This window comes from Oncorhynchus kisutch, linkage group LG24, assembly GCF_002021735.2.
Source record: "Oncorhynchus kisutch isolate 150728-3 linkage group LG24, Okis_V2, whole genome shotgun sequence".
NCBI lineage: Eukaryota > Metazoa > Chordata > Actinopteri > Salmoniformes > Salmonidae > Oncorhynchus > Oncorhynchus kisutch.
The window spans coordinates 5,019,913-5,045,762 of NC_034197.2; the positions used below are offsets into that span (position 1 = coordinate 5,019,913).

The window sequence follows — 25,850 nt, forward strand, 5'->3', positions numbered from 1 at the left end:
AGGCCATCATGAGAAGATACAGGTCACTTTGAGTGATGGTGGTTGATGGTGGTGTCAGACTGGGGCATGTCTGAGCATGAAATTGCCTGTGGCCCAAAGGAGTGTTTATTATGGCCCCACATACTTTGAGCACAACAAATTAATTCTGAAATGTATGTAATGTTAATTTATTTTACCTTTATTTAACTACGCAAGTCAGTTAAGAACAAATTCATATTTACAATGACGGCCTACCCCGGTCAACCCTAACGACGCTAGGCCAAACAACGGCATACAACACTCCTTCTGTGGCCACCAACTGCTCTTAAATACTAGTAAAACGAAATACATGCTCTTCAACCGATCACTGCCCACAACCTGCCCGCCCCGACGAGCATCAGTACTCATGATGGTTCCGTGTTATAATATATTGACAACTATAAATACCTAGGTGTCTGGCTAGATGGTAAACTCTCCTTCCAGATTCACATTAAGCATTTCCAATTCAAAGTTAAATCTAGAATCGGCGTCCTATTTCGCAACAAAGCCTCCTTCACTCATGCTGCCAAACATACCCTCCAACACTTTACTCAGCAAATTGGATGCAGTCTATAGCAGTGCCATCCGATCGAACCCACAACCTTGGGGTTGCAAGCACCATGCTCTTCCAACTGAGCCACATGGGTCAACAAAGGAAAGAAAAGTGTTAATATAAGCACTGTTGAGAAAAGTATATTTTTGAAAACATCACTTTAGACCCAAAATTAAATTAGTATATTACATGACATTTGACAAAATGAAGATATCATACTTGTACAGCAGACCATGAGAATATTATGTAATTACTGTATTTGACCTATTTGTCTCTAATATGTGTACACTGTTTAAGCCTTGTATGATTGTTGCATATGAAATATAGTCCCACATTTAAATGAAATCCATCCTCATGATCCAATGCTGAAGCAGTTACCGGTCAGTGTGGGATAGGGGGATTCTACAGTTTCAGCAGGATGCCATTTGGTATACACAAGCTCCTGTTTACCTAAAAGAACACATTAGACAAATGATATCCTGTTTGATTTATCAAAAGAACCAGCCAGGTGAATTTCATTGTCATTCACACTAACGTGGAACAGAGGAAAAGTGAAACAAAAGCGAAACAAAGTATCTGCTATATACTTCAGGACTAGGAGCGATGCAACTGTTTCCCGGATTACATAAAAGCATATTTAGAGGTTATTATGAGTAGAGAGGGCACACCTTTATATACTGAAAAACCTAAAATTTTCCATTCAAAATTATACCCCAAAACAACAATTCTTAAATAGACGGTGATTGTTTCTCGGGTCAATCAGACAGTGAGTCACAAACTAATGATCGCCTGTGGGTCATCCCACATACCAAGGCTTTAATTCCAGTTTCTGTCCATGACTGGGCTTTAAATGTCATGGCAATGGATTCACCCCAGGCACTAATCAGTCATCATCCTAGTTAAACACACTATTGGGAATCTCCACTCTTCAAGATGGCAATCTAAAGCCTGTCTGAAAAGCCACATTTACCATAACAAGGTTAGGTGCTACTCAAGCATGAATAATTTAATCAAGGGGGAATGTGGAGTATAGCTGTAATTTGATAGAGACAAGCAGCCATGGTGTGTTTCAGATGTAACATTGAGTGAGAAAAAAACTAGAGGCTGTCCATGACTTTTCTGATGTAGCCTAATTGTATTTATTTATTTTATTTGACTCTTATTGTACCAGGTAAGTTGACTGAGAACACATTCTCATTTTACAGGAAGGAGCTGAGGAATAATTACAGGGGAGAGTGGATGAATGAGCCAATTGTAATGATGTTGCATACAATGACTGATAGTCTCTATGCCAAGCCACATAAGTACCCTAACACATAGTGCCCCCTAGTCTCTTATTATTCCCTTATCTTAGTATGAATAAAAATACAAATGAAACTTGTCAAACATAAAATAACGTAAAACGTATTTTCTAAAGTGCAATACAATTGATGAGGCAGTGGAGTTTGTAAAAGTGTTTCACCTACATTACAGCCTTTTATAGTTATAACACCCCGGAGCAAACAAGCCAACCACGAGTTGGCAGGTATATACCAAAATCTGAAGCGATTTATTGACTGTGTAGTCTAGTGTGTGACGGATGAGTGAGTCTATCATAGGATGTCATGGAAAAATAAATGTGCGCGCTTGTCAGCAACTACACACCAAATGGTGACTCACCCATGCAGTCACCGAGCGCACTCCAGTCCAACGCGCATATCCCAGAAGGAAGCAGCGCTCCTTATGAAAACTGACAGTTCGGGAAAGTTCTCTGCCGTCACTCCGGTCTCTGTCGGGTTTCGATTGCATTTCTGCTGAAGTGCATAAACTGTCCTACACAAAGACGTGATACCGTGAAAAATAAAATAAAATCGCCAAGTGCCAAAAAGCAATCCAAACCCTCATAAACAGGCCTACATATTTTCTGTTCATGTAGGGCACTGGGCACACCTAACAGCTACCCAATTATCATATCAAACTTCTAAAACTAAACGTAAATAGTAGTATACAATCATTCAATTAGGTCAGTTTTGTGAAGATAAATGACCTACTTAATGTGATATCTTTCAAGATGACAGTCATTTATTTCATGTTTGCTGGATGGGGATTTTTCTTCTAGTGGGCCCTAAATGAGATACCATCTCTTTATTCCCAACAAGGATGGATTTACACAACTTTGTCCTATGATTATGTGTCATAGCATGCTCAATGGGTAGAGGCAATAGGCTGCGTTGCCACAATTAGCACCACACTGTAATAATAACAAGCCATTCAGGTCTTTTTGGCCATGTAGTGTACGATCCATATCAAATCTCATTTTATTGGTCACATACACATGATTAGCAGATGTTATTGCGGGTGTAGCGAAATGCTTGTGTAGGCCTATAGCGGTAGCAAACATATGAAATAATCTACTTTTGGCACCCAGGTATACTGAGATTATTAACCTTTTGTGACTAGGGGGCAGTATTTTCATTTTTGGAGAAAAAAAACGTTCCCGTAGTAAACGGGATATTTTGTCAGGACAAGATGCTAGAATATGCATATAATTGACAGCTTAGGATAGAAAACACTCTAAAGTTTCCAAAACTGTAAAAATATTGTCTGTGAGTATAACAGAACTGATGTTGCAGGCGAAAGCCTGAGAAAAATCCAATCCAGAAGTGCGTCATGTTTTGAAAGCGCTGCGTTCCAATGCGTCCCTATTGAGCAGTGAATGGGCTATCAACCAGATTACTCTTTCTCCGTATTCCCGAAGGTGTCTACAGCATTGTGACGTAGTTTTACGCATTTATGTTGAAGAATACCCCTAGGCGGCTACATTGCGCAAGTAGTCACCTGATGCTCCCAGAGAGATTCTCGTGTAAAATACAGAGGTAGCCATTGCTCCAATCAGTCCTACTGAAAAACGAATTGTCCCGATGGATATATTATCGAATAGATATTTGAAAAACACCTTGAGGATTGATTATAAACAACATTTGCCATGTTTCTGTCGATATTATGGAGCTAATTTGGAATATTTTTAGCCGTTTTCGTGACTGCAATTTCCGGGCGTTTTCTCAGCCAAACGTGAAGAACAAACGGAGCTATTTCGCCTACAAAAATAATATTTTTGGAAAAAAGGAACATTTGCTATCTAACTGGGAGTCTCGTGAGTGAAAACATCCAAAGCTCATCAAAGGTAAACGATTTAATTTGATTGCTTTTCTGATTTCCGTGACCAAGTTACCTGCTGCTAGCTGGTCAAAATGCTATGCTAGGCTATCGATAAACTTACACAAATGCTTGTCTAGCTTTGGCTGTAAAGCATATTTTGAAAATCTGAGATGACAGGGTGATTAACAAAAGGCTAAGCTGTGTCTCAATATATTTCACTTGTGATTTTCATGAATAGGAATATTTTCTAGTAATATTTATGTCCGTTGCGTTATGCTAATTAGTGTCAGAAGATGACAACGGTCCCGTTCATGGGATGGGGTGTCACTAGATGTTTTAAGATATGTGTTCACATAACCTTCTAGTCCGCCGACTGAAGATGTCTCCCAATATGTGGTCTGAGTTGAACTTTGGGCCTACCCAGGAAGCCACCCACCTGTGTTTATCCAGACTCAGTGGGTGACAGCAAGGGTGCTAAAGTCACACCAAGGCCCTTTTAAAATGGAGTCTGGGTAAGAGCCCCCCGCATCATCAGGTGTCAAAGAGAGAACCGTTCGGGCCAAAGTTCTCAGACACAGGAGAACAATAAAGGAATCTTAATTGGACTGTCTTTGAAGAGAAGATCAATCAATTTAGGATCGTATGAATCTATGAAGATGTCATAAGATATTTGAAAGGTTCCATGGCTCACTTCATATATGGTCCTCAAAAAGGTTCTAAAACAAAAACATGAACAAAGGGGGGTGGGCTCAAGGAAGGGGTGTGATGTATCCGTGTATGTATCAAGGCAGGTAATACTGCATTTTGGATTATCCACATACAACACATTGCAACTTTTTTTTTTCTTCCCCCATTGGGTACCACTGACATACATAGATTTCCACAGAGCAAGAATGTGAATCACAAAGTTTTGTTGTGACAAGTCTAATGGACATTCACGCACACATTTTCCCCTTTCAGTTCTGAACCTGTAATCAGGTTGCCACATCTTTTTTTTCAAGAATGATGACTCCATTCCTATTCCACACCTCAAATTACCTATATTACCACCAAGACCAAGTTCATAAACTAGTATGACAAGGACTTTACATTAATTCCTATCAAACTGATTTAACCCTCCTGAACCTAATCAGGATGCTGCATCGTTTTTCAGAGAACATCAAATAACCAATATTACCTAAATAACATTTTCATAAACCAGGAGTTTACATTGATTTATTAGGATTTGTGATGTTTTCAGAAGTAAAAAGGCCCCCAAGCTTAGGCAACAGCCCCAAAAGCATATGGGTCCCACCCTTTCATGTTGTGGCACAGTTGACACTCCAACTTTTCCAGGGACGGTGGCTTAATCACCATAGCCAGATAAGAGCCGTTTGGCCATTGACACCAGTACAGGAATGTCAGTGGGTGACAGTCACAGAGGGACCAGGGAGGGGTGAAGGGGGTCTAGCTGTCTCTGATCCACTGTGTGACTGGCTACATAGCTGTGCCTGCATTTATGGGCCCAGGCTGTAAACTCATTACCATCCACCTATCAGCACAGGGGACAGAAGGACTACAGGGCAACCATTAATTTATACCCCCCCCCCCCCCCCCAAAGACATCAATAGGCTTCCATTTGACTCTTTAAAGCAGATTGTTGTAGTGTAACAGTTCTTTCTGATGGCTCACAGTAAGCTTAATAAAAAAATGACCAACATAGTATGTACTTTTCATATCAGTGTGTGCATTTATATTCACATTGTGTATGTGTCTTAGAGTGAGTGTGCATTTTATGTGACCGAGGTCATGAGGGGTAAAGTGAGAGTGCTCAGCTGTCCACTCAGCTTAGTGTGAAAGGAAAGCATGCTGGGACGATACTAAATGGATACTGTAGTGGGCATAGCAACACACACATGCTGTTAGCAAAGCAACCTTTAACTGAACTAGCGCCCACTGAGCAAAATTGGTTCAAAGACGTCTTTTAACGCCTTTTTAACAAAGAAGACATATTTTCAACATCTTGTGCTTAGTGGGCTGTGTGTTCAAAATATAATCCATAGACAACACGGGTCCTCACACCGGAAAACATATATTTATTTATTTTCTATACAGTGTATTGCTCCATTTTCACAATAGTGCAAAATTACTTTACAAGTGTCCTCATAAATATAACAAACATATTATAAATAAACAATGCATGTGACAATGTGTTAACTGAAAAAGCTACAGTCACTTTGACATTGCACAAATGTTTTAATCCAAGAAATTGGGTAACTTCTGATTTATATTTGAATCAACAAAATGGAAGCCAAGGTCTTGTGTGGTTGAGTGCGGATTTCACTCATGGTACATAAAGGAGTTCACACAAACCCAGAAGGCAAATTTGCCATGGAATGTTATGAGTTATTTTTCTGGTTGTAAATGTGTTTTCTGGTTGTATGGTCAGATACCAGATTACAACTAGTTAAAGATGTCATTTTCTGGTTGCTAAAAATACATCTAATCAGTATACAACCTGACCATAATGTCACAAAAAATATCAGTGCAACCACTTTTGCCCTTTGGGAACAAGACACTTCACCATTTCAGGAAATAATCTGTATTAGACAAACAGAGCTTTGTTTTCTAAGGAGGTCTTTCTACAACTAACCAATATTGGGTTGTTCCGGAAAAAACAAAACTAGAAAATCCAAATCCTTCTGAATTTTTTTTTTAAAAAAGGGAGAAAAAAATGACTTCTCAGAAGTTTGACATCTTATCACACTGTGCTACATATTTATTGAACCTAGTTAACCATGACTGAGTCAAGAACTCAAATTAGGACCCGTTGTAGTCTATTGTAACCTTGGCTGACACTGCTCTTTCACCTCAGGCAAAGAGTCAGTATCAACTTTGTACAAATAGGTTCATTATTTTAACCACTCCACCTTTTAACTTCCAAAGAATCCTGGTATAATCTTACTTACGTGTTTCAGAGTATCATTCGAGCTTAGAGTTACAGTGGGGCAAAAAAGTATTTAGTCAGCCACCAATTGTGCAATTTCTCCCACTTAAAAAGATGAGAGGCATGTAATTTATCATAGGTACACTTCAACTATGACAGACAAAATGAGATTTTATTTTCTCCAGAAAATCACATTGTAGGATTTTTTATGAATTTATTTGCAAATTATAGTGGAAAATAAGTATTTTGTCAATAACAAAAGTTTATATCAATACTTTGTTATATACCCTTTGTTGGCAATGACAGAGGTCAAACTTTTTCTGTAAGTCTTCACAAGGTTTTCACACACTGTTGCTGGTACTTTGGCCCATTCCTCCATGCAGATCTCCTCTAGAGCAGTGATGTTTTGGGGCTGTTGCTGGGCAACACAGACTTTCAACTCCCTCCAAAGATTTTCTATGGGGTTGAGATCTGGAGACTGGCTAGGCCACTACAGGACCTTGAAATGCTTCTTACGAAGCCAATCCTTCGTTGCCCGGGTGGTGTGTTTGGGATCATTGTCATGCTGAAAGACCCAGCCACGTTTCATCTTCAATGCCCTTGCTGATAGAAGGAGGTTTTCACTCAAAATCTCACGATACATGGCCCCATTCATTCTTTCCTTTACACGGATCAGTCGTCCTGGTCCCTTTGCAGAAAAACAGCCCCAAAGCATGATGTTTCATGCTTCACAGTATGTATGGTGTTCTTTGGATGCAACTCAGCATTCTTTGTCCTCCAAACACGACGAGTTGAGTTTTTACCAAAAAGTTATATTTTGGTTTCATCTGACCATATGACATTCTCCCAATCTTCTTCTGGATCATCCAAATGCTCTCTAGCAAACTTCAGACGGGCTTGGACATGTACTGGCTTAAGCAGGGGGACACGTCTGGCACTGCAGGATTTGAGTCCCTGGCGGCGTAGTGTGTTACTGATGGTAGGCTTTGTTACTTTGGTCCCAGCTCTCTGCAGGTCATTCACTAGGTCCCCCCGTGTGGTTCTGGGATTTTTGCTCACCGTTCTTGTGACCCCACGGGGTGAGATCTTGTGTGGAGCCCCAGATCGAGGGAGATTATCAGTGGTCTTATATGTCTTCCATTTCCTAATAATTGCTCCCACAGTTGATTTCTTCAAACCAAGCTGCTTACCTATTGCAAATTCAGCCTTCCCAGCCTGGTGCAGGTCTACAATTTTGTTTCTGGTGTCCTTTGACAGCTCTTTGGTCTTGGCCATAGTGGAGTTTGGAGTGTGACTGTTTGAGGTTGTGGACATGTGTTTTTATACTGATAACAAGTTCAAACAGGTGCCATTAATACAGGTAACGAGTGGAGGACAGAGGAGCCTCTTAAAGAAGAAGTTACAGGTCTGTGAGAGCCAGAAATCTTGCTTGTTTGTAGGTGAACAAATGCTTATTTTCCACCATAATTTGCAAATAAATTCATAAAAAATCCTACAATGTGATTTTCTTTCTCATTTTGTCTGTCATAGTTGAAGTGTGCCTATGATGAACATTACAGGCCTCTCTCATCTTTTTAAGTGGGAGAACTTGCACAATTAGTGGCTGACTAAATACTTTTTTGCCCCACTGTTGTCACACGTTTATACATCTGTATCCCTGGTACATTTGTATCCTTTTCAACAATACCTAGATGAGGTATGGGTGAAAGTACAAACTGAAGTGTATGTAAGACAAAATGACAGCACCATAGGTGTTCTACATTGACATGACCGTCGTTAGTGTCAAGTGTTCAGATTGGTGCCATTTGTGTTAACTTGCTAACTTGAACTTTACGCACTGAAGCCATTTCAAAGCTGCCAGAAGCATGATACCACTGTGTGTGTTTATGAATGATAATGATCTATACAGCACATTAGGCTCTTCTAATTAGCTAGTGGACAAGCATAGCCTTCCACACAACAGTATTGGACATCAGTTGCCCTAATTTCAATTTTACCTTTATTTAACTAGGCAAGTCAGTTAAGAACATATTCTTATTTTCAATGACGGCCTAGGAACGGCCTGTTCAGGGGCAGAACGACAGATTTGTACCTTGTCAGCTCGGGGATTTGAACTTGCAACCTTCCGGTTACTAGTCAAACGCTCTAACCACTAGGCTACCCTGCCGCCCTCATTAACTATTAATGACATTGGTGGTGTCATGCACGTGGCAGTGACAAGGCAATAAAAAAAACACACAGAAAATATACTTACATTTACAATCAAGGTACCAACACACAAAAGAATATCCACGAGGACCTGTAAATGCATCAGCTAATTTCTCTCATGGTTACATGAACCACTGCATGAAAAAAATAAACCTTTATCTTTCAACTGTTTTCCATGACAAATAATAAAGAGATATTTCAGTTGACCGGGGTCCCGTATGTGTAAAGCGTATCGGAGTAGGAGTGCTGATCTAGAATCAGTGTAGCCTTTTAAATCATTCAGAATAAGAGGGATGACCTGATCCGGGATCAGAATTCCTACTCTGAGATACTTTATGAATACGGCCCTGATATTGTCTTCAGTTTAAGACATCCTTATCAATCCTCTCTTCACTCTGATACACTCAACTCTCAAGCACAAACTGAATGACTAACAGTGTCACACTTTGACATTCGATGACACACTTCCATCCATGATATGCACAAAGTTAACGCAACAAAATAAAAACATACGTCTCTCTTGAGTTGTAGCAGTGGTCCATTTGCTTTTCATAAAGCATCTTTGAAATTGTCTGAATATATTAGCTATAGATTGTTTTAATTATTAATAAATAAGAAATAGAATTCAACGTAATTGTTTTTTTTTATATATAAAAAAAGGGATTTAAACAAATCTACAGTTTCGAGTAACGGTAGATCTAGCATCAATAGATCTATTTTTCAGTGTGACGTTTTCCCTAGGTACAGATCTAGGATCAGCTCCCCCTTCCCCAATCCTAACCTTAACCATTCGTGGGGAAAATGCTAAACTGACCCAAGATCAGCGTCTAGGGGTAACTTCACCCTCCTCCCCACGTGCGTCTGTGGGGTTGGACGGTAACAACATTGGCCGTTACTGCCACCTAGTGTGACACATTCAGCAGCACTATACATTTTTATTCCTGCCGGCCAGGACACGATAAGCATGCATGGCAGAACCAGTCTATAGCTACATTCCTTAGTTAAAATAATTAGTTTCAATATCCATATATATATTATTGCAAAAATGGTGACATTTACAGTACACATGATTCACAAAGTGACTGTCTTCAGAGACTGTGTTTCAAGCATTGGATTGCAAAGGGAAAGAGGGATAAAGGGAGGATGCTTTTTAGTTTTTAAAATCTTTATCCAAGGAAAACTCTACCGTGTTCTTCAAGAGACGAGGAGCTGGTATCTTTACGGTAATACAGCGAGACCTCAGGAAACGAGACCACCAGCAACCTCTGTGTTTCTCTCTCTCTCCCCATCCTTCGCTCTTCCAACCTCATCACCTCTTCTCTGTTTAACTGCACCCCCTCCATTCCCTCCCTCCCCCCCTTCACACAGAGCAGTTACGTCTCTTGCTTGGGCCTGGCTGTGCGGGGGTGACCGAGGTGGGGGCTGAGGTCAGCCGGAACCTAGCCCCGTGTCAAAGGCTGGTGGAGGACACGGAGAGCGTGGGCGACGAGGGCGGCGGGAAGTTGAGCAGCTCCAAGACGGCCACGCCCACACTGCTGCGTCGCGTGAACATGCAGGAGGCCGCCACCCACTTGTTGCTGCGGGGGTTGTACTTCTCAATGGAGTTGAGGCTGGAGCTGCCGTCGTTGCCGCCCACTGCGTACAGCCAGCCGTCCATGGCCACAAGGTCATGGGTACTTCTGGGAAAGGGGTGCAGCATAACATGCAGACTCAGTAAGGCAGGTCAAATTCAGGTAGGTCCCTCCCTGTTTCAGCCTGTTTGCTTCCGTTTGGTTGTAGTGAATACGACCTTGCTGTGACTAGATGGGGCCTGTTTTTAGATGAATATGAGCCACACTGCTGATTACAACAATGGTTTATTTATGGACTGGAGCATCCATTGTCATCAGGTTTCCCTGGTCAATTCATTTCCTGTTGACTCCGTCTATTTCCCTGTGTGTGTGTGTAATCTTGTGTGTATGAATGTCTTCATGTTTGTGTGTGTGTGTGTGTGTGTGTGTATGTGCATGTTTGACTCCAATTAAATTTAAATATCCCAATCCTGGTCTCTAAGGCCCACTGCATGTGCAGGGTCCAGAAACCCTAATCATTAGGTGAGTAACGGCTGTATGAACACCTCATCACACTCTGAGACTACTTTCAAATACTCTTGTATAACAGAATGGCATCAAGTATTGTGTACAACATAACACCTTAAAGGCACTTGTGTGGGATACATTCTAAATGCATTCGCAACCTTCATGTACTTATAAAGGCACCTATGAGGAGCCAGAGAAGGCTCTATATATGCACTGGTAATGAAGGTATAGCCACAGGTGGTTGGTAGCGATTGTGACGTGGCTGGCGGTGCCCACCTGCGGATGTTCATGGGCGCCACGCCCTCCCAGGCATTGGTCTTGGGGTTGAACCGCTCCACTGAGTTCAGGCAGCTGGTGCCGTCATTTCCCCCGGCTACGTAGAGCATGCCCTCCAGCACGGCCACCCCGGCACTGCTGCGTCGGCTCAGCATGTTGGCGATGGCCGTCCACGCGTTGCTCTGTTCCGACCAATCATAGAGGGTTGTTAGGAGTCACATGGTCAGTTGAGGGACTCATCAGTGTTGGTTCTACTTTTTGATCTGGGCAGAAGTTCAGCTTTATGGGCCGGTTTTAACCAGATTAAGCATATTGACGGACTGAAAATATAGCCTGGTGGGACCAGCCTAATCACTACGTTCACCATTGTATTTAATAGGATGGTGAACACAGCGATCAGGTTGGTTCTACCAGGCTACTGAAAATCATGCTCAGTTGAGATTCTTCTATAGGCTTAATCTGGGTCCAGGAAACATGTTCATATTGATAGAGATCTCATTGTTTGTTTCGGTTTTTTACCTGTGGTTCATATTTCTCCACCGTAGCTAGGTGTGAGGAACTGTCATACCCTCCTACTGCATACAGACTGCCATCTAGAGAGAGAGAGAGAGAGAGAAAGAGTGTGAGAGATGGTAGAGTGACAGAGAGAGGGAGAGAGAAAAGCGAGAGAGGGAGTGAGAGATGGTGGAGAGAGAACAGAAGAAAAAGAGAAAAAGAGACAGAGAGTCACGTGATGACAAGCTCCAAATGCCAGATTAAAGCTCTCAAATGTTTGATGAGGCCCATAATAACCAGGAACCCAGTAGGAAAATCACTCTAGCCTACATTATATCCGTGCTCAATCGATTACATAATCACACCAAGGTGAACATCACATGCTCACCCAGAGTGGCCACACGGACATATCTCCTTCGGGTGCTCATGGCAGCGATGGAGGTCCAGGTACTGGTCAGAGGGTCGTACCGCTCTGCACTGTTGGGGTAGAGGGGACACTCATTACATACATGGATGGAGTACAACAATCCCAGCTCAGTATTTGTATATGTGAGTGAAAATCTGTTGAGACAACCAGTGTCGGATTTATTCACTGACATTCAAGGAAGTCTCCCTGTAGACAGCGGGCTAGAGGTACATTCGTATTTGTAGCACTTTATGGAGGTATACATGTTAACGTTGTAACATTTATGACGGTGTCCCTAAGTTATTATGGAGGAGTCCAAGTCCTCAGAGTGGGTAGATGGAACTTCTTCTATCTACTGTACTAAGTCAAAAGGCACGGGGGCTAGATTTGAACCCAATCCCGACCCTGGCATATGTGTTCCCGGGGTCAGCAGCACTAACCGCTACAGGCCTAGTGAGCAGCGACAGAAGTGGACCTGTTGAGGCAGGATGCTCCGTCGTAACCGCCGGCCGCGTACAGGAGGCCGTGCAACACCGCCACACCCAGACAGCTCCGCCGCGTCCCCATGGAAACCTCGGGTTGCCAGGAGTTGGTGACCGGGTCGTAGGACTCCACAGTCGCTAGATCGGAGGTACCGTCATACCTGAGCAAGAGAGAGGCCAGTGAGTGGGCTTAGGGGTTGTGTACCAGACACTGGTGGCAGAGCCCATCCTCCTATGGTTGGTCTAGGATGAGTCCCAAATTGCACCCTATTCCCTATATAGTGCACTGTTTTTTACCAGATGGCCACCTTTTCCCCATAAGGCTCAGGTCAAAAACAGTGCACTATATTGGGAATAGCGTGCCATTTTGGACATATCCTAGGCCAACCATAGGAGGATGGGCTCTGACACTAGTGGTGTCTGGTACCTCTTCAGGTTTCGCAATTCTTCACAACTGTATTTTGTTAACAGTTTTAAAAAAATACAATAAAATAATTATTCTTGAAATAAAATGGATTTTAAATAAGGTATCATCTGCTTATTTATTTGTCATGGCTTATTTCCATCAGGGGAACCTGGATGAGACTGACATTCCAGACAGTGATAGTAGTCTGGATACTACTTTGTTCTACCTTTCACTTGATGTACAAAAGCAAAGGGTATTAGTTTTGTTTCCCTCTCTCGGATAGAGGGGACGTGCTTTGGCATTGAAAGTCACAATTTGAATAATTACACTTTAAGGGCAACGCTCATGTTAGTCCTGCTGCCACATTCAACTGTTTATCTTATCATACAAAATAATATAATTCAATGTGTTCGGTTAAATAAGATTACAACAAGTTATCTCCCCTAATCCTCGTCTCACTTTTAAGACATTCATATTAACCTAACCGAGCTAGCTAGCTAGCAAAACTACCACTAGCATACCAGTGTTAAACAGTCCTATTTCAGATAGCTAGCACAACATTGGTTAAGACTTATTACCCACATCCAGATCTATCCTCATCCTATCTAGGGGTCAAAGGTTGGTCAGATGAGTTCATCTCTTACCCTCCCACTGCGTACAGCTTGTTTCCTATGGCCGCCACGCCCACCCGTGCCCGCCGGGTGGACATAGAGGCCACCATGTGCCAGCGGTCTGTCCGCGTGTCGTAGGCCTCGCAGTCGCCGTGGATGGCAAACAGACTGCCCCCACCTGGGCACAACACACACAGACAACAACCACATAATCATCCTGGCTAACAACATGAACAACAGTGCTGAGGATGGTCCCATTTCAGTTATAATAAGAACAAATATTCTATAGATGGTAGTCGCGAACTGTAATATTCCAAACTCATTTTGGATAATTGCCAAATCACATCTATTTAAAATGTTATGCGTTTTGAATGTTACCCAGTATCTGTGAACCGGTTAGCCTTTAACTAAGGGCCAAATTCAGGATCGCGTGTGTGTATGTACCCTGGTGGGTAATGTCTGGGGCACACTGACCAACGGCGAAGAGCACGGGGCTGGCGCCCTCGCAGCGACGAGGCCGGGTGCGGCTGTTGCTCAGCACGCCTCTCTGCTCGGGCATGAGGTGGTACTTGAGGGCTTCGATGAGCAGGTCCTTGCACTCCGAGTGGTGACGCACCAACTGCTCCGTGTCCACGTTGCTCATGAGGAAATCCCTCCGCAGTAGGGGCAGGCGTACACACTTCATCAGCTAGGGAGGGGAATGGGAGGTGGGCGGCGGGAATGAAACCCACAATCCTGACATTGTAAGTGTCATGCTATACACACTGAGCTGCACAGGTGGATATTTGATCTTACCCAGGGAACGTGTTGCCTGCGCCCGTCAATGTCGTGTTTGACCCAGCTCAGCACGGCCCGGTATACCTCCTCTTCCGACGGCACGTTCAGGTTGTCACTGGAGATCAGGTCCAATACCTTCACACAGAGAGGAGTGAGAGAAGGAAGGGGGAGAGAGAGGAGGAGGAGAGAGAAGGGGTGTGGGGGAGAGGGAGAACGGGTAGGCACAGAGAGAAGTAGAGAAAAAGAGGGCAAGAGAGTATCATTTTACTCAAGAGTTACAAACACAGCAGTCTCTACACCTCTTGACATTTGCTAGCGATTCTCTTACATCAATGAAAGAAGCTAGTCCCCCACAAAGGGGTTCATCCCACGTGGGATGAGTCACAAAAGTTGTCACAACAAGAAATTATAACATGAATTCATTCCTATTTATCTGGAATCAATGTTAATTTTGGAACATCTTGAAAAGGTCAGCTTTACTGAAATGTCCCAAAAAATGAAACAATGAGCCGAGGTAAATGTGTGTGTGTGTGGGATCAATTTTCATGAAGAACATGGTTTAGAATCATATTTCCATTAGCACCACAAAGACATTGTGTATGCTTGCTATCCCCGGCCCGCTAGCTGTCTGAATCGCCGTGACTCCAACCAGCCTCACTACTCACTGGACCCTTATGATCACTCGGCTACGCACGCCTCTCCTTAATGTCAATATCCCTTGTCCATTGCTGTTCTGGTTAGTGTTTATTGGCTTATTTCACTGTCGAGCCTCTAGCCTTGCTCAACATGCCTTAGCTAATCCTTCCGTTTCACCTCCCACACATGCGATGACATCACCTTGTTTAAATGATGTTTCTAGAGACAATATCTCTATCATCATCACTCAATCCCTAGGCCTACCTCCACTGTATCCAACCATAACTTTGTCTGTACATTATGCCATGAATCTATTCTATCGCGCCCAGAAACCTGCTCCTTTTACACTCTGTTCCAGACGTACTAGACGACCTGTTCTTATAGCCTTTAGCCGTACCCTAATCCTACTCCTCCTCCGTTCCTCTGGTGATGTAGAGGTTAATCCAGGCCCTGCATTACCTAGCTCCACTCCTATTCCCCAGGTGCTCTCATTTGTTGACTTCTGTAACCGTAAAAGCCTTGGTTTCATGCATGTTAACATTAGAAGCATCCTCCCTAAGTTTGTTTAATTCACTGCTTTAGCACACTCTGCCAACCCGGATGTCCTAGCCGTGTCTGAATCCTGGCTTAGGAAGACCAACAAAAACCCTGACATTTCTATCCCTAACTATAACATTTTCCAACAATATAGAACTGCCAAAGGGGGCGATGTTGCAATCTACTGCAGCGATAGCCTGCAGAGTTCTGTCTTACTATCCAGGTCTGTACACAAACAATTTGAGCTTCTACTACTCTAAATCCACCTTTCTCATTGTTATCGCTTGCTATAGACCAACCTCTGCCCCCAGCTGTGCTCTGGACACAATATTTGAATTGATTGCCCCCCCCATCTTTCTTCAGAACTCGTGCTGCTAGGTGACCTAAACTGGGACATGCTTAACACCCCGGCCATCCTACAATCTAAGCTTGATGCCCTCAATCTCACACAAATTATCAATGAACCTACCAGGTACAACCCTAAAGCTGTAAACACGGGCACCCTCATAGATATCATCCTAACCAACTTGCCCTCCAAATACACCTCTGCTGTTTTCAACCAAGATCTCAGCGATCACTGCTTCATTGCCTGCATCCGTAATGGGTCTGCGGTCAAACGACCACACCTCATCACTGTCAAATGCTCCCTAAAACACTTCAGTAAGCAGGCCTTTCTAATCGACCTGGCCCGGGTATCCTGGAAGGATATTGACCTCATCCCGTCAGTAGAGGATGCCTGGTTATTCTTCAAAAGTACTTTCCTCACCATCCTAAATAAGCATGCCCCACCCCACAATTAGAATCAGGAACATATATAGCCCTTGGTTCTCTCCAGACCTGACTGCCCTTGATCAGCACAAAAACCTCCTGTGGCGTTCTGCATTAGCATCGAATAGCCCCTGTGATATGCAACTTTTCAGGGAAGTCAGGAACCAATATACACAGGCAGTTAGGAAAGCTAAGGCTAGCTTTTTTTAAGCAGACATTTGCATCCTGTAGCACAAACTCAAAAAGGTTCTGGGACACTGTAAAGTCCATGGAGAATAAAAACACCTCCTCCCAGCTTCCCACTGCAGGAAACACTGTCACCACCAATAAATCCACTATAACTGAGAATTTCAATAAGCATTTTTTTATTGGCTGGCCATGCTTTCCACCTGGCTACCCCTACCCCGGTCGACTGCCCTGCACCCCCCACAGCAACTAGCCCAAGCCTCCCCCATTTCTCCTTCACCCAAATCCAGATAGCTGATGTTCTGAAAGAGCTGCAAAATTTGGACCCTTACAAATCAGCCGGGCTAGACAATCTGGAACCGCTCTTTCTAAAATGATGTACCGAAATTGTTGCAACCCCTATTACTAGCCTGTTCGAACTCTCGTATTGACTGAGATTCCCAAAGATTGGAAAGCAGCCGAGGTCATCGCCTTCCTCAAAGGGGGAGACACTCTAGACCCAAACTGCTACAGACCTATATCTATCCTACTCTGCCTTTCTAAGGTCTTCAAAAGCCAAGTTAACAAACAGATCACCGACCATTTCGAATCCCACCGTACCTTCTCCGCTATGCAATCTGGTTTCAGAGCTGGTCATGGGTGCACCTCAGCCACGCTCAAGGTCCTAAACGATATCATAACCGCCATCGATAAGAGACAATACTGTGCAGCTGTATTCATCGACCTGGCCAAGGCTTTTGACTCTGTCAATCACCACATTCTTATCGGCAGACTCGACAGCCTTGGTTTCTCAAATGATTGCCGTGCCTGGTTCACCAACTACTTATCTGATAGAGTTCAGCGTGTCAAATCGGAGGGCCTGTTGTCCGGACCTCTGGCAGCCTCTATGGGGGTGCCACAGAGTTCAATTCTCGGGCCGACTGTCTTCTCTGTATACATCAATGATGTTGCTCTTGCTGCTGGTGATTCTCTGATCCACCTCGACACAGACGACACCATTCTGTATACTTCTGGCCCTTCCTTGGACACTGTGTAAACTAACCTCCAAACGAGCTTCAATGCCATACAACACTCCTTCTGTGGCCTTAAACTGCTCTTAAATGCATGTAAAACTAAATGCATGCTCTTCAACCGATCGCTGCCCGCCTGACTAGCATCACTACTCTGGACGGTTCTAATACCTAGGTGTCAGACTAGACCGTAAACTCTCCTTCCAGACTCATATTAAGTGTCTCCAATCCAAATTTAAATCTAGAATCGGCTTCCTATTTCGCAACAAAGCATCCTTCACTCATGCTGCCAAACATACCCTAGTAAAACTGACCATCCTACTGACTTCGGCGATGTCATTTACAAAATAGCCTCCAACACTCTACTCAACAAATTGGATGTTTATCACAGTGCCATCTGTTTTGTCACCTAAGCCCCATATACTACCTTCCACTGCGACCTGTACGCTCTCGTTGGCTGGCCCTCGCTTCATACTCATCGCCAAGCCCACTGGCTCCAGGTCATCTACAAGTCTTTGCTAGGTAAAGCCCGCCTTATCTCAGCTCACTGGTCACCATAGCAGCACCCACCCGTAGCACGCGCTCCAGCAGGTATATCTCACTGGTCACTCCAAAAGCCAATTCCTACTTTGGCTGCCTTTCCTTCCAGTTCTCTGCTTCCAATGACTGGAACGAACTGCAAAGATCACTGAAGCTGGAGACACATATCTCCCTCACTAGCTTTAAGCACCAGCTGTCAGAGCAGCTCACAGATCACTGGACCTGTACATAGCCCATCTGTAAACAGCCCATCCAACTACCTCATCCCCATACTGCATTTATTTATTTATTTATCTTGCTCCTTTGCACATTCATCTTCTGCACATGTACCATTCCAGTGTTTAATTGCTATATTGTAATTACTTCGCCACCACAGTCTATTTATGGCCTTACCTCCCTTATCTTACCTCATATGCACTCACTGTATATAGACTTTTTCTACTGTATTATTAACTGTTTGTTTACTCCATGTGTAACTCTGTGTTGTTGTTTGTGTTGCACTGCTTTGCTTTATTTTGGCCAGGTCGCAGTTGTAAATGAGAACTTGTTCTCAACTAGCCTACCTGGTTAAATAAAGGTTAATGGGTAAGGGCGTGTCCTGATATATTACAGCGTGACTATGTAGTGCGTGGGTGTAGTGTGTGTGTGTGTGTGCCTCTTTTAGGGTGATGTGTGTGTGTGTGTGTGTGTGTGTGTGTGTGCGCACTGCAGAGAGGGTGGCACAGCTCCTAGTCAGGCAGGGCAGGGCTGGAGTTGCCAGCTGCTGCTGAGATCAATAGAATAGCAGCAGCTTCAGACAAACAGCATTACCTAATCCACATGAACTAGAGAGCCATACAGCACAGAGCCAGCACAGTACAGTACAGAGCAGTACAGAGCCAGCACAGTACAGAGCCAGCACAGTACAGAGCCAGCACAGGACAGAGCCAGAGCAGTACAGAGCAGCACAGGACAGAGCCAGAGCAGTACAGAGCAGCACAGTACAGAGCCATCTCAGTACAGAGCAGCACAGTACAGAGCAGCACAAAGCCAGCACAGTAGAGAGCAGCACAGAGCCAGCACAGTACAGAGCCAGCACAGTACAGAGCCAGCACAGTACAGAGCCAGCACAGTACAGAGCCAGCACAGTACAGAGCCAGCACAGTACAGAGCAGCACAGTACAGAGCCAGACAGACAATGTGTCTGTGTCTGACATGTAAAGTGTACCAGTACAAGCATGTTTGAGAGAGGCAGAAAGAACAGATACAAAATGTATATTTAAAAACATGAATAAACCAAATATCTGTGTATGTGAGCAATAACACCGTGTAGTAGATGACCATAAGGTCTAGTCAAAAGTCCAGTTGCCAGTGTTCGTGTCTAAAACGAGAAAATGTGGGGGCGCTTTTCATATGGCTCGGTGAGCTCAAAAACACTTAGAGCAGGTAAATAAATCCTGCCCCTGTGCAGATCTGTGACTGGCACACGACCGCTTCAGAAAGAGAAAGGAAGAAAAAGAGAGGCAGAAAGTAGAGAGCGACACAAAGAGAGAGAGAGAGAGAGAAAGAGAGAGACAAAGGAATACAAAGAGAAAGCAAAAGAGAGAGCAGAGTCACAGCTGGCAGCCCTACAGCTCCGTTTCGGATGTCACTAAGCCTACTCATTCTACTCTTGGCTAATGGATAGTGCCCAATTCATTTCAATCTGGCTGGGTAACATTGAGATGGAAGAGAATTAAAGAGCAATCAAATCGTTAGTGTAGTGTTTCAGTCAGGAGGAAAATCCTAACAGCTGGTGCTGTCACAGCTGTCACATAGCTTGACCTGTCCCGTCTCTGATATTGTCTCGAAAACGGATGTTCACCAACACAACTAGGCACGCTGCTAACCCCAACTCAGACCCTAACAGAGACTACTGACTCCTACCCCTCAACTCTGACCACAGGATGAAATGAGCGTTCACATCTGTCCACATGCTAGGTCGCTACTTCCCCATTCGCTTTTCATGGACGTGGGTTCCTGTAGATGTTTCAGTCTCTTGGCAGCACATACACCATGGCAGTGTTCTAGGCTTCAAGACGCATGCCGGATCTTACAACGCCTCGATGGGTGTTTAACGTATCAGCTAAACAGCGGCAGTGTAGCCTAGTGGTTAGAGCATTGGACTAGTAACCGAAAGGTTGCAAGTTCAAATCCCCGAGCTGACAAGGTACAAAATCTGTCGTTCTGCCCTTGAACAGGCAGTTAACCCACTGTTCCTAGGCCGTCATTGAAAATAAGAATTTGTTCTTAACCGACTTGCCTAGTAAAATAAAGGTAAAAAAAACACACGAAAAAACATTACGATTCCGTGCCAGGACCCCCAAAAATGTTGGATATCTTATATTGTTCTGGCAATTCTCACATAGAAACTTAATTGGGAGGAAGGATGTTTGACATGCTTTTGACATTTGTATCACAAACCATTTTTGGGGGAAATTCATGACGAAGAGTTCATTTGAGGACCTTTTTTCAGACCTCTACATGCCTCGTGTAAGACCTTATGATCCGGGAATCGTTACATGCAACATCTTGGTGTCATTAAGCTCTAACATATGGATTATGTCTAGACTTTGAAAACAAAAAAGTACCCTATTTGATTTAGCTTATTTTTAGACATTGTTTGGAACAATATGTGTCTCACCACCTGGATTTGGTCTTATGTAGCAACATTTGAAATCATTTTTTTACATTGGTAAAAAGTAAAGACTGGTATATCATACACTGCATTTTTTAGGATCTTTTTTTTGGAAAGTTGATAAACTGGCAAATTGTCAAACTTAGTTTTGAAGCTATGACCCATTTTATATATACATAGACATTATTACCAAATCACAACAGAGGGAGTTCCCTTTTAATCCATTTCCCCATTCACTGTGTTGATGGTGCTCATTAAACGTATGAACACTTCAAAATGAGCAGGGAGCCCACTCTGGAAATTGTATGTACTTGTACAGTATATTGTAACAAAGTATATGTCTTAAAATGTACAAAATCAAAAAGGGTCCTTTGAATTATTGATATATTTTATGTTAAATCAATGTAATTGTGTTTTGACAGGACCTCGACATACTCCATAGGTCTGAGCACAGTATAGGGAGTGTAATGACACAAAGATGTTGTCCGTTATGCTTGAGCAAGGCACTTAACCCTAAATTGTGTTTGTAAATAGTTCTGGATAAGACAACTAAAATGTAAAGATATCATGTACGGTTCATGCATCATAGGGTCACTTTCATCATGATTTTCTCCAAAATAGTTTGTGATAGAAAAAAAAACAAGTCAAAGATCCTTCCTCCCAATGACGTTTCTATGTGAGAATTGCCAGAACATTCGGATACAAAAAAATATTTTAGCTGTATCCTTTCGTGGAATTACCCACTAGAAATCGGATTTACCGACTGCGCAGTCGATGATGTGGCAAGCAACCATTGGTCAATGCAATGCAACATCTGCAATGTACTCAGTCTGGAACATCAACCAGTGCTCTGGCTAATTACCACTTCCAGGTCATACCCCTAAACTAGGCTGTCATTGGACAAGTCCAGACAATGAACAAGTGACTGCTATGCTGAGCTGCTATGACAGAAAATCTAGATGGAGAGCATGATGAGTAAAACTACAATAGACACTGATTGACAAGGAGCCGAGGATGGAGAGATGTCTTCGTTTAATGAGTGTTCAAAAGGCAACTACACACTCTTGTCTTTGCTGCTTGCTCTATGAAGGATCTTCAGGGGGTTGAGGAAAGGATAGAACATGACAAGATGTTCTCCTCTTTCTGCAGGAAAGAGAGGGACAGTCAGAGTGGGAGGAGACTAATGCATCCCAGTGTAGCTGAGCATCTTTGTTTGTCTTTACCAATAACTGTCAGATGAGTGGACAGCACTGTAGATCACCTTGATTGATTAAGAGGTGAAAAGGTTTATATTCCTAGTGTGCCTAGAGCTTGCAGGCTCCCAACATCAGCGCACAAAGTCATAAACCAAAGTGCCACAATAACTTTCAACAACTCCAATGCAAAACAATGACAAAAATAAGATCCCGTCGCTGTCACGTCATTCTGTAAGGAAAGGCATATGACATGCTAGCTCAGTATTCTGTCTGGCCTCTACCTGTTTCAGCGGCAGCAGCATGAACTCCTCGGTCTTGGACACCTCCACGAAGTGCTGCAGGACGTACTTGTGCGCCGACTTGAGCAGGTCGCTGCAGGAGTGTGTGTCTGCGAAGCCGCGGATGCCCAGGCAGTTAGAGGGGTCCAGCTGGCTGAGGAGGAACTTACAGCAGGCGTCCCTCACCCCGTTGAGCTGCAGCAGGCTGGCCGCTGGGAGTAAGGTCTAGAAGAAAAAGAGGACGATCGGGGGGAGCCATAGACGCCTGAGCGATGTAGCAAACGTAGCAGCTGCAGTTTTTGCACCCCCACTTTTTTTTACCAGAAAAGTATCATGATCCATTAGGTAATTTCTCATTTTCAAATGATTAGTAGTGTTTTGAGCTAGTCTTAAAATACATTATTATATAATACATCAAAATGCAAGTAACAGATTCCATTTTACACCCCTTCCCCTCGTTGCCTCAAGATGAATGGTTTGGCCCACTTGAAACCAATGCTTCACTCCCATGCTCCACTGTTTTGGCTCAGTGCAGTTAGAAAGCACTCGCTGCACCACTGGTGTTAAAAAAACGAACATTTGTATCACTGTTTCATGTCGGATGCACACAGGGTGTTGTTACATATCATTTGAGAGGCAGCACCACGAGAAAAGTTAGCCATTTCACGGTGCCTGTAAGAACCTTGATGAGCACGAGCATGTCTGATAAGGCTTTGCTGTATCGCAGCCTCTGAGAGAACCTCTATTGCTGGAGTCCTCTCTCCTCATCTCCTTCACAAAACTCATTGGAGGAGAAGGTCAGAGGGGCGGGACCTCTGGCTTTCTCATCCAATGCAATTTGAGAAGGAGGCGAGGAGAGGGGACGTGAGGAGTTTACACTTGAGATTCTCCCACTGACTGAGTAGCCTTCCATCAGCCTACCACCTTGGCGGAAAATGGCATGTCCGGTAGCTGGCGGGCTGTCAATGAGTAGCTCACAAGTAGATAGTGAGAAATAATTCTTAGGCCTAATATTACATGATTAATGTGGAATAACTTTTCTCCCCAAGCTGTTTACAGGTATTTAGCACAATTCAGCATTTTTGCCATCCATTTCCCCAAAATAAATTTGTTTAAACCACATTGTTAAGATGTTGTTTTCATTCAGTTACAAAAGTAAACAGCCTGGCTGAGCCCCATGAGAGTGCACCACGGCCACTTCACGGTTACAATGTAGCCAAGCTGTGGCATAGCAGTTCAGACGTCTTTTGTCCTCGTCTTGTCGTGTCCTGTATATATATATATTTACAACTTTTTCACATACATTTTATTTTTATTTTCTATCAACTCATCTTCAAAACACTCTCCTGCAACCCGCCTCACCAATGTATATTTATAAAAAAGTATTATTTACCTCAGATCTGTAATCCTCCAAGAAGCTAGCCTGAAACTCCAAGAAGCTAGCCTGAAACTAGCCAGAAGCTAATCCAGAAGCTAGTTCAGAAGCTAGTTAGCTCCTTTACTGGCAAATCGTTAGTATTCAGCTAACCACGGTTTGTGGTCATCAGCTATCCTTTAGCTCGAAAATCTATCGCCAGTTCTGTACGGCGCAGCGCGGCTCGGAACGGAACATACCGGACCAATTTTTCTCTCCATGTCCCTGGATTTCGACTGCTCTCTGGACATTCATACCCGGATCTCACAGCTAGCTAGCTGCTATCCGTGTGACTATCGGCCTTCGTCGATTCCGGAGCAAACATCAATTATTCCGGAGCTAGCAAGCTCCGTCAATCACTCCTGAGTTCCATCAATCACACCTGGGCTGCAGTCACCTATCCGGACCCGTTTTACTGCCTTCGCGGAGCCCCACCGGGCCTTCACAACTGGACTGCCGACGTTATCTACCCGAAGGAGTTATTCGGCTGGCTCCTCCGTCGCGACGTTACCTGAACGCCCATCTGCGGCCTGCTAACCGTTAGCTGTCTTACCGGCTGCTATCTGAATTTTTTTTTTTTAAACTTTTTTAAATTTTTATTATTATTATGTTTTCTTCTTGGGCCTCTATAACTATATCTATTGTTTTTATTTTTGTTGTTGTTGTGTGATTTGGATTAATCCCCTCTACCACACAGAACCCCACTCTTGACCCAAACTGCTACAGACCTATATCTATCCTACCGTGCCTTTCTAAGGTCTTCGAAAGCCAAGTCAACAAACAGATTACCGACCATTTCGAATCTCACCATACCTTCTCTGCTATGCAATCCGGTTTCAGAGCTGGTCATGGGTGCACCTCAGCCACGCTCAAGGTCCTAAACGATATCTTAACCGCCATCGATAAGAAACATTACTGTGCAGCCGTATTCATTGATCTGGCCAAGGCTTTCGACTCTGTCAATCACCATATCCTCATCGGCAGACTCGACAGCCTTGGTTTCTCAAATGATTGCCTCGCCTGGTTCACCAACTACTTCTTTGATAGAGTTCAGTGTGTCAAATCGGAGGGTCTGCTGTCCGGACCTCTGGCAGTCTCTATGGGGGTGCCACAGGGTTCAATTCTTGGACCGACTCTCTTCTCTGTATACATCAATGAGGTCGCTCTTGCTGCTGGTGAGTCCCTGATCCACCTCTACGCAGACGACACCATTCTGTATACTTCCGGCCCTTCTTTGGACACTGTGTTAACAACCCTCCAGGCAAGCTTCAATGCCATACAACTCTCCTTCCGTGGCCTCCAATTGCTCTTAAATACAAGTAAAACTAAATGCATGCTCTTCAACCGATCGCTACCTGCACCTACCCGCCTGTCCAACATCACTACTCTGGACGGCTCTGACTTAGAATACGTGGACAACTACAAATACTTAGGTGTCTGGTTAGACTGTAAACTCTCCTTCCAGACCCATATCAAACATCTCCAATCCAAAGTTAAATCTAGAATTGGCTTCCTATTTCGCAACAAAGCATCCTTCACTCATGCTGCCAAACATACCCTTGTAAAACTGACCATCCTACCAATCCTCGACTTTGGCGATGTCATTTACAAAATAGCCTCCAATACCCTACTCAACAAATTGGATGCAGTCTATCACAGTGCAATCCGTTTTATCACCAAAGCCCCATATACTACCCACCATTGCGACCTGTACGCTCTCGTTGGCTGGCCCTCGCTTCATACTCGTCGCCAAACCCACTGGCTCCATGTCATCTACAAGACCCTGCTAGGTAAAGTCCCCCCTTATCTCAGCTCGCTGGTCACCATAGCATCTCCCACCTGTAGCACACGCTCCAGCAGGTATATCTCTCTAGTCACCCCCAAAACCAATTCTTTCTTTGGCCGCCTCTCCTTCCAGTTCTCTGCTGCCAATGACTGGAACGAACTACAAAAATCTCTGAAACTGGAAACACTTATCTCCCTCACTAGCTTTAAGCACCAACTGTCAGAGCAGCTCACAGATTACTGCACCTGTACATAGCCCACCTATAATTTAGCCCAAACAACTACCTCTTTCCCAACTGTATTTCATTTTTATTTATTTATTTATTTTGCTCCTTTGCACCCCATTATTTTTTATTTCTACTTTGCACATTCTTCCATTGCAAAACTACCATTCCAGTATTTTACTTGCTATATTGTATTTACTTTGCCATCATGGCCTTTTTTGCCTTTACCTCCCTTCTCACCTCATT

General features: G+C 43.7%; 1 protein-coding gene across 3 annotated transcripts in view; it reads right to left on the bottom strand.

Moving 5' to 3' along the window:
* Positions 1 to 8,196: 8,196 nt before the first annotated feature.
* LOC109869417 (kelch-like protein 17) overlaps positions 8,197 to 25,850 on the bottom strand; it is a 34,825-nt gene continuing 17,171 nt past the window's right edge. For 2 of the 3 annotated variants that reach the window (XM_031804177.1, XM_031804176.1), the window contains exons 4-12: positions 22,185 to 22,406; positions 14,393 to 14,509; positions 14,072 to 14,285; positions 13,631 to 13,775; positions 12,574 to 12,741; positions 12,081 to 12,169; positions 11,717 to 11,790; positions 11,198 to 11,379; positions 8,197 to 10,522 (exon numbers count right to left, since the gene is read on the bottom strand). In XM_031804177.1, coding sequence (XP_031660037.1) covers positions 10,294 to 10,522; positions 11,198 to 11,379; positions 11,717 to 11,790; positions 12,081 to 12,169; positions 12,574 to 12,741; positions 13,631 to 13,775; positions 14,072 to 14,285; positions 14,393 to 14,509; positions 22,185 to 22,406 — 1,440 coding nt within the window. In that variant the 3' untranslated portion in view covers positions 8,197 to 10,293. The remainder of the gene's footprint in view (positions 10,523 to 11,197; positions 11,380 to 11,716; positions 11,791 to 12,080; positions 12,170 to 12,573; positions 12,742 to 13,630; positions 13,776 to 14,071; positions 14,286 to 14,392; positions 14,510 to 22,184; positions 22,407 to 25,850) is intronic. The other variant, XM_031804178.1, reaches the window with a different exon arrangement.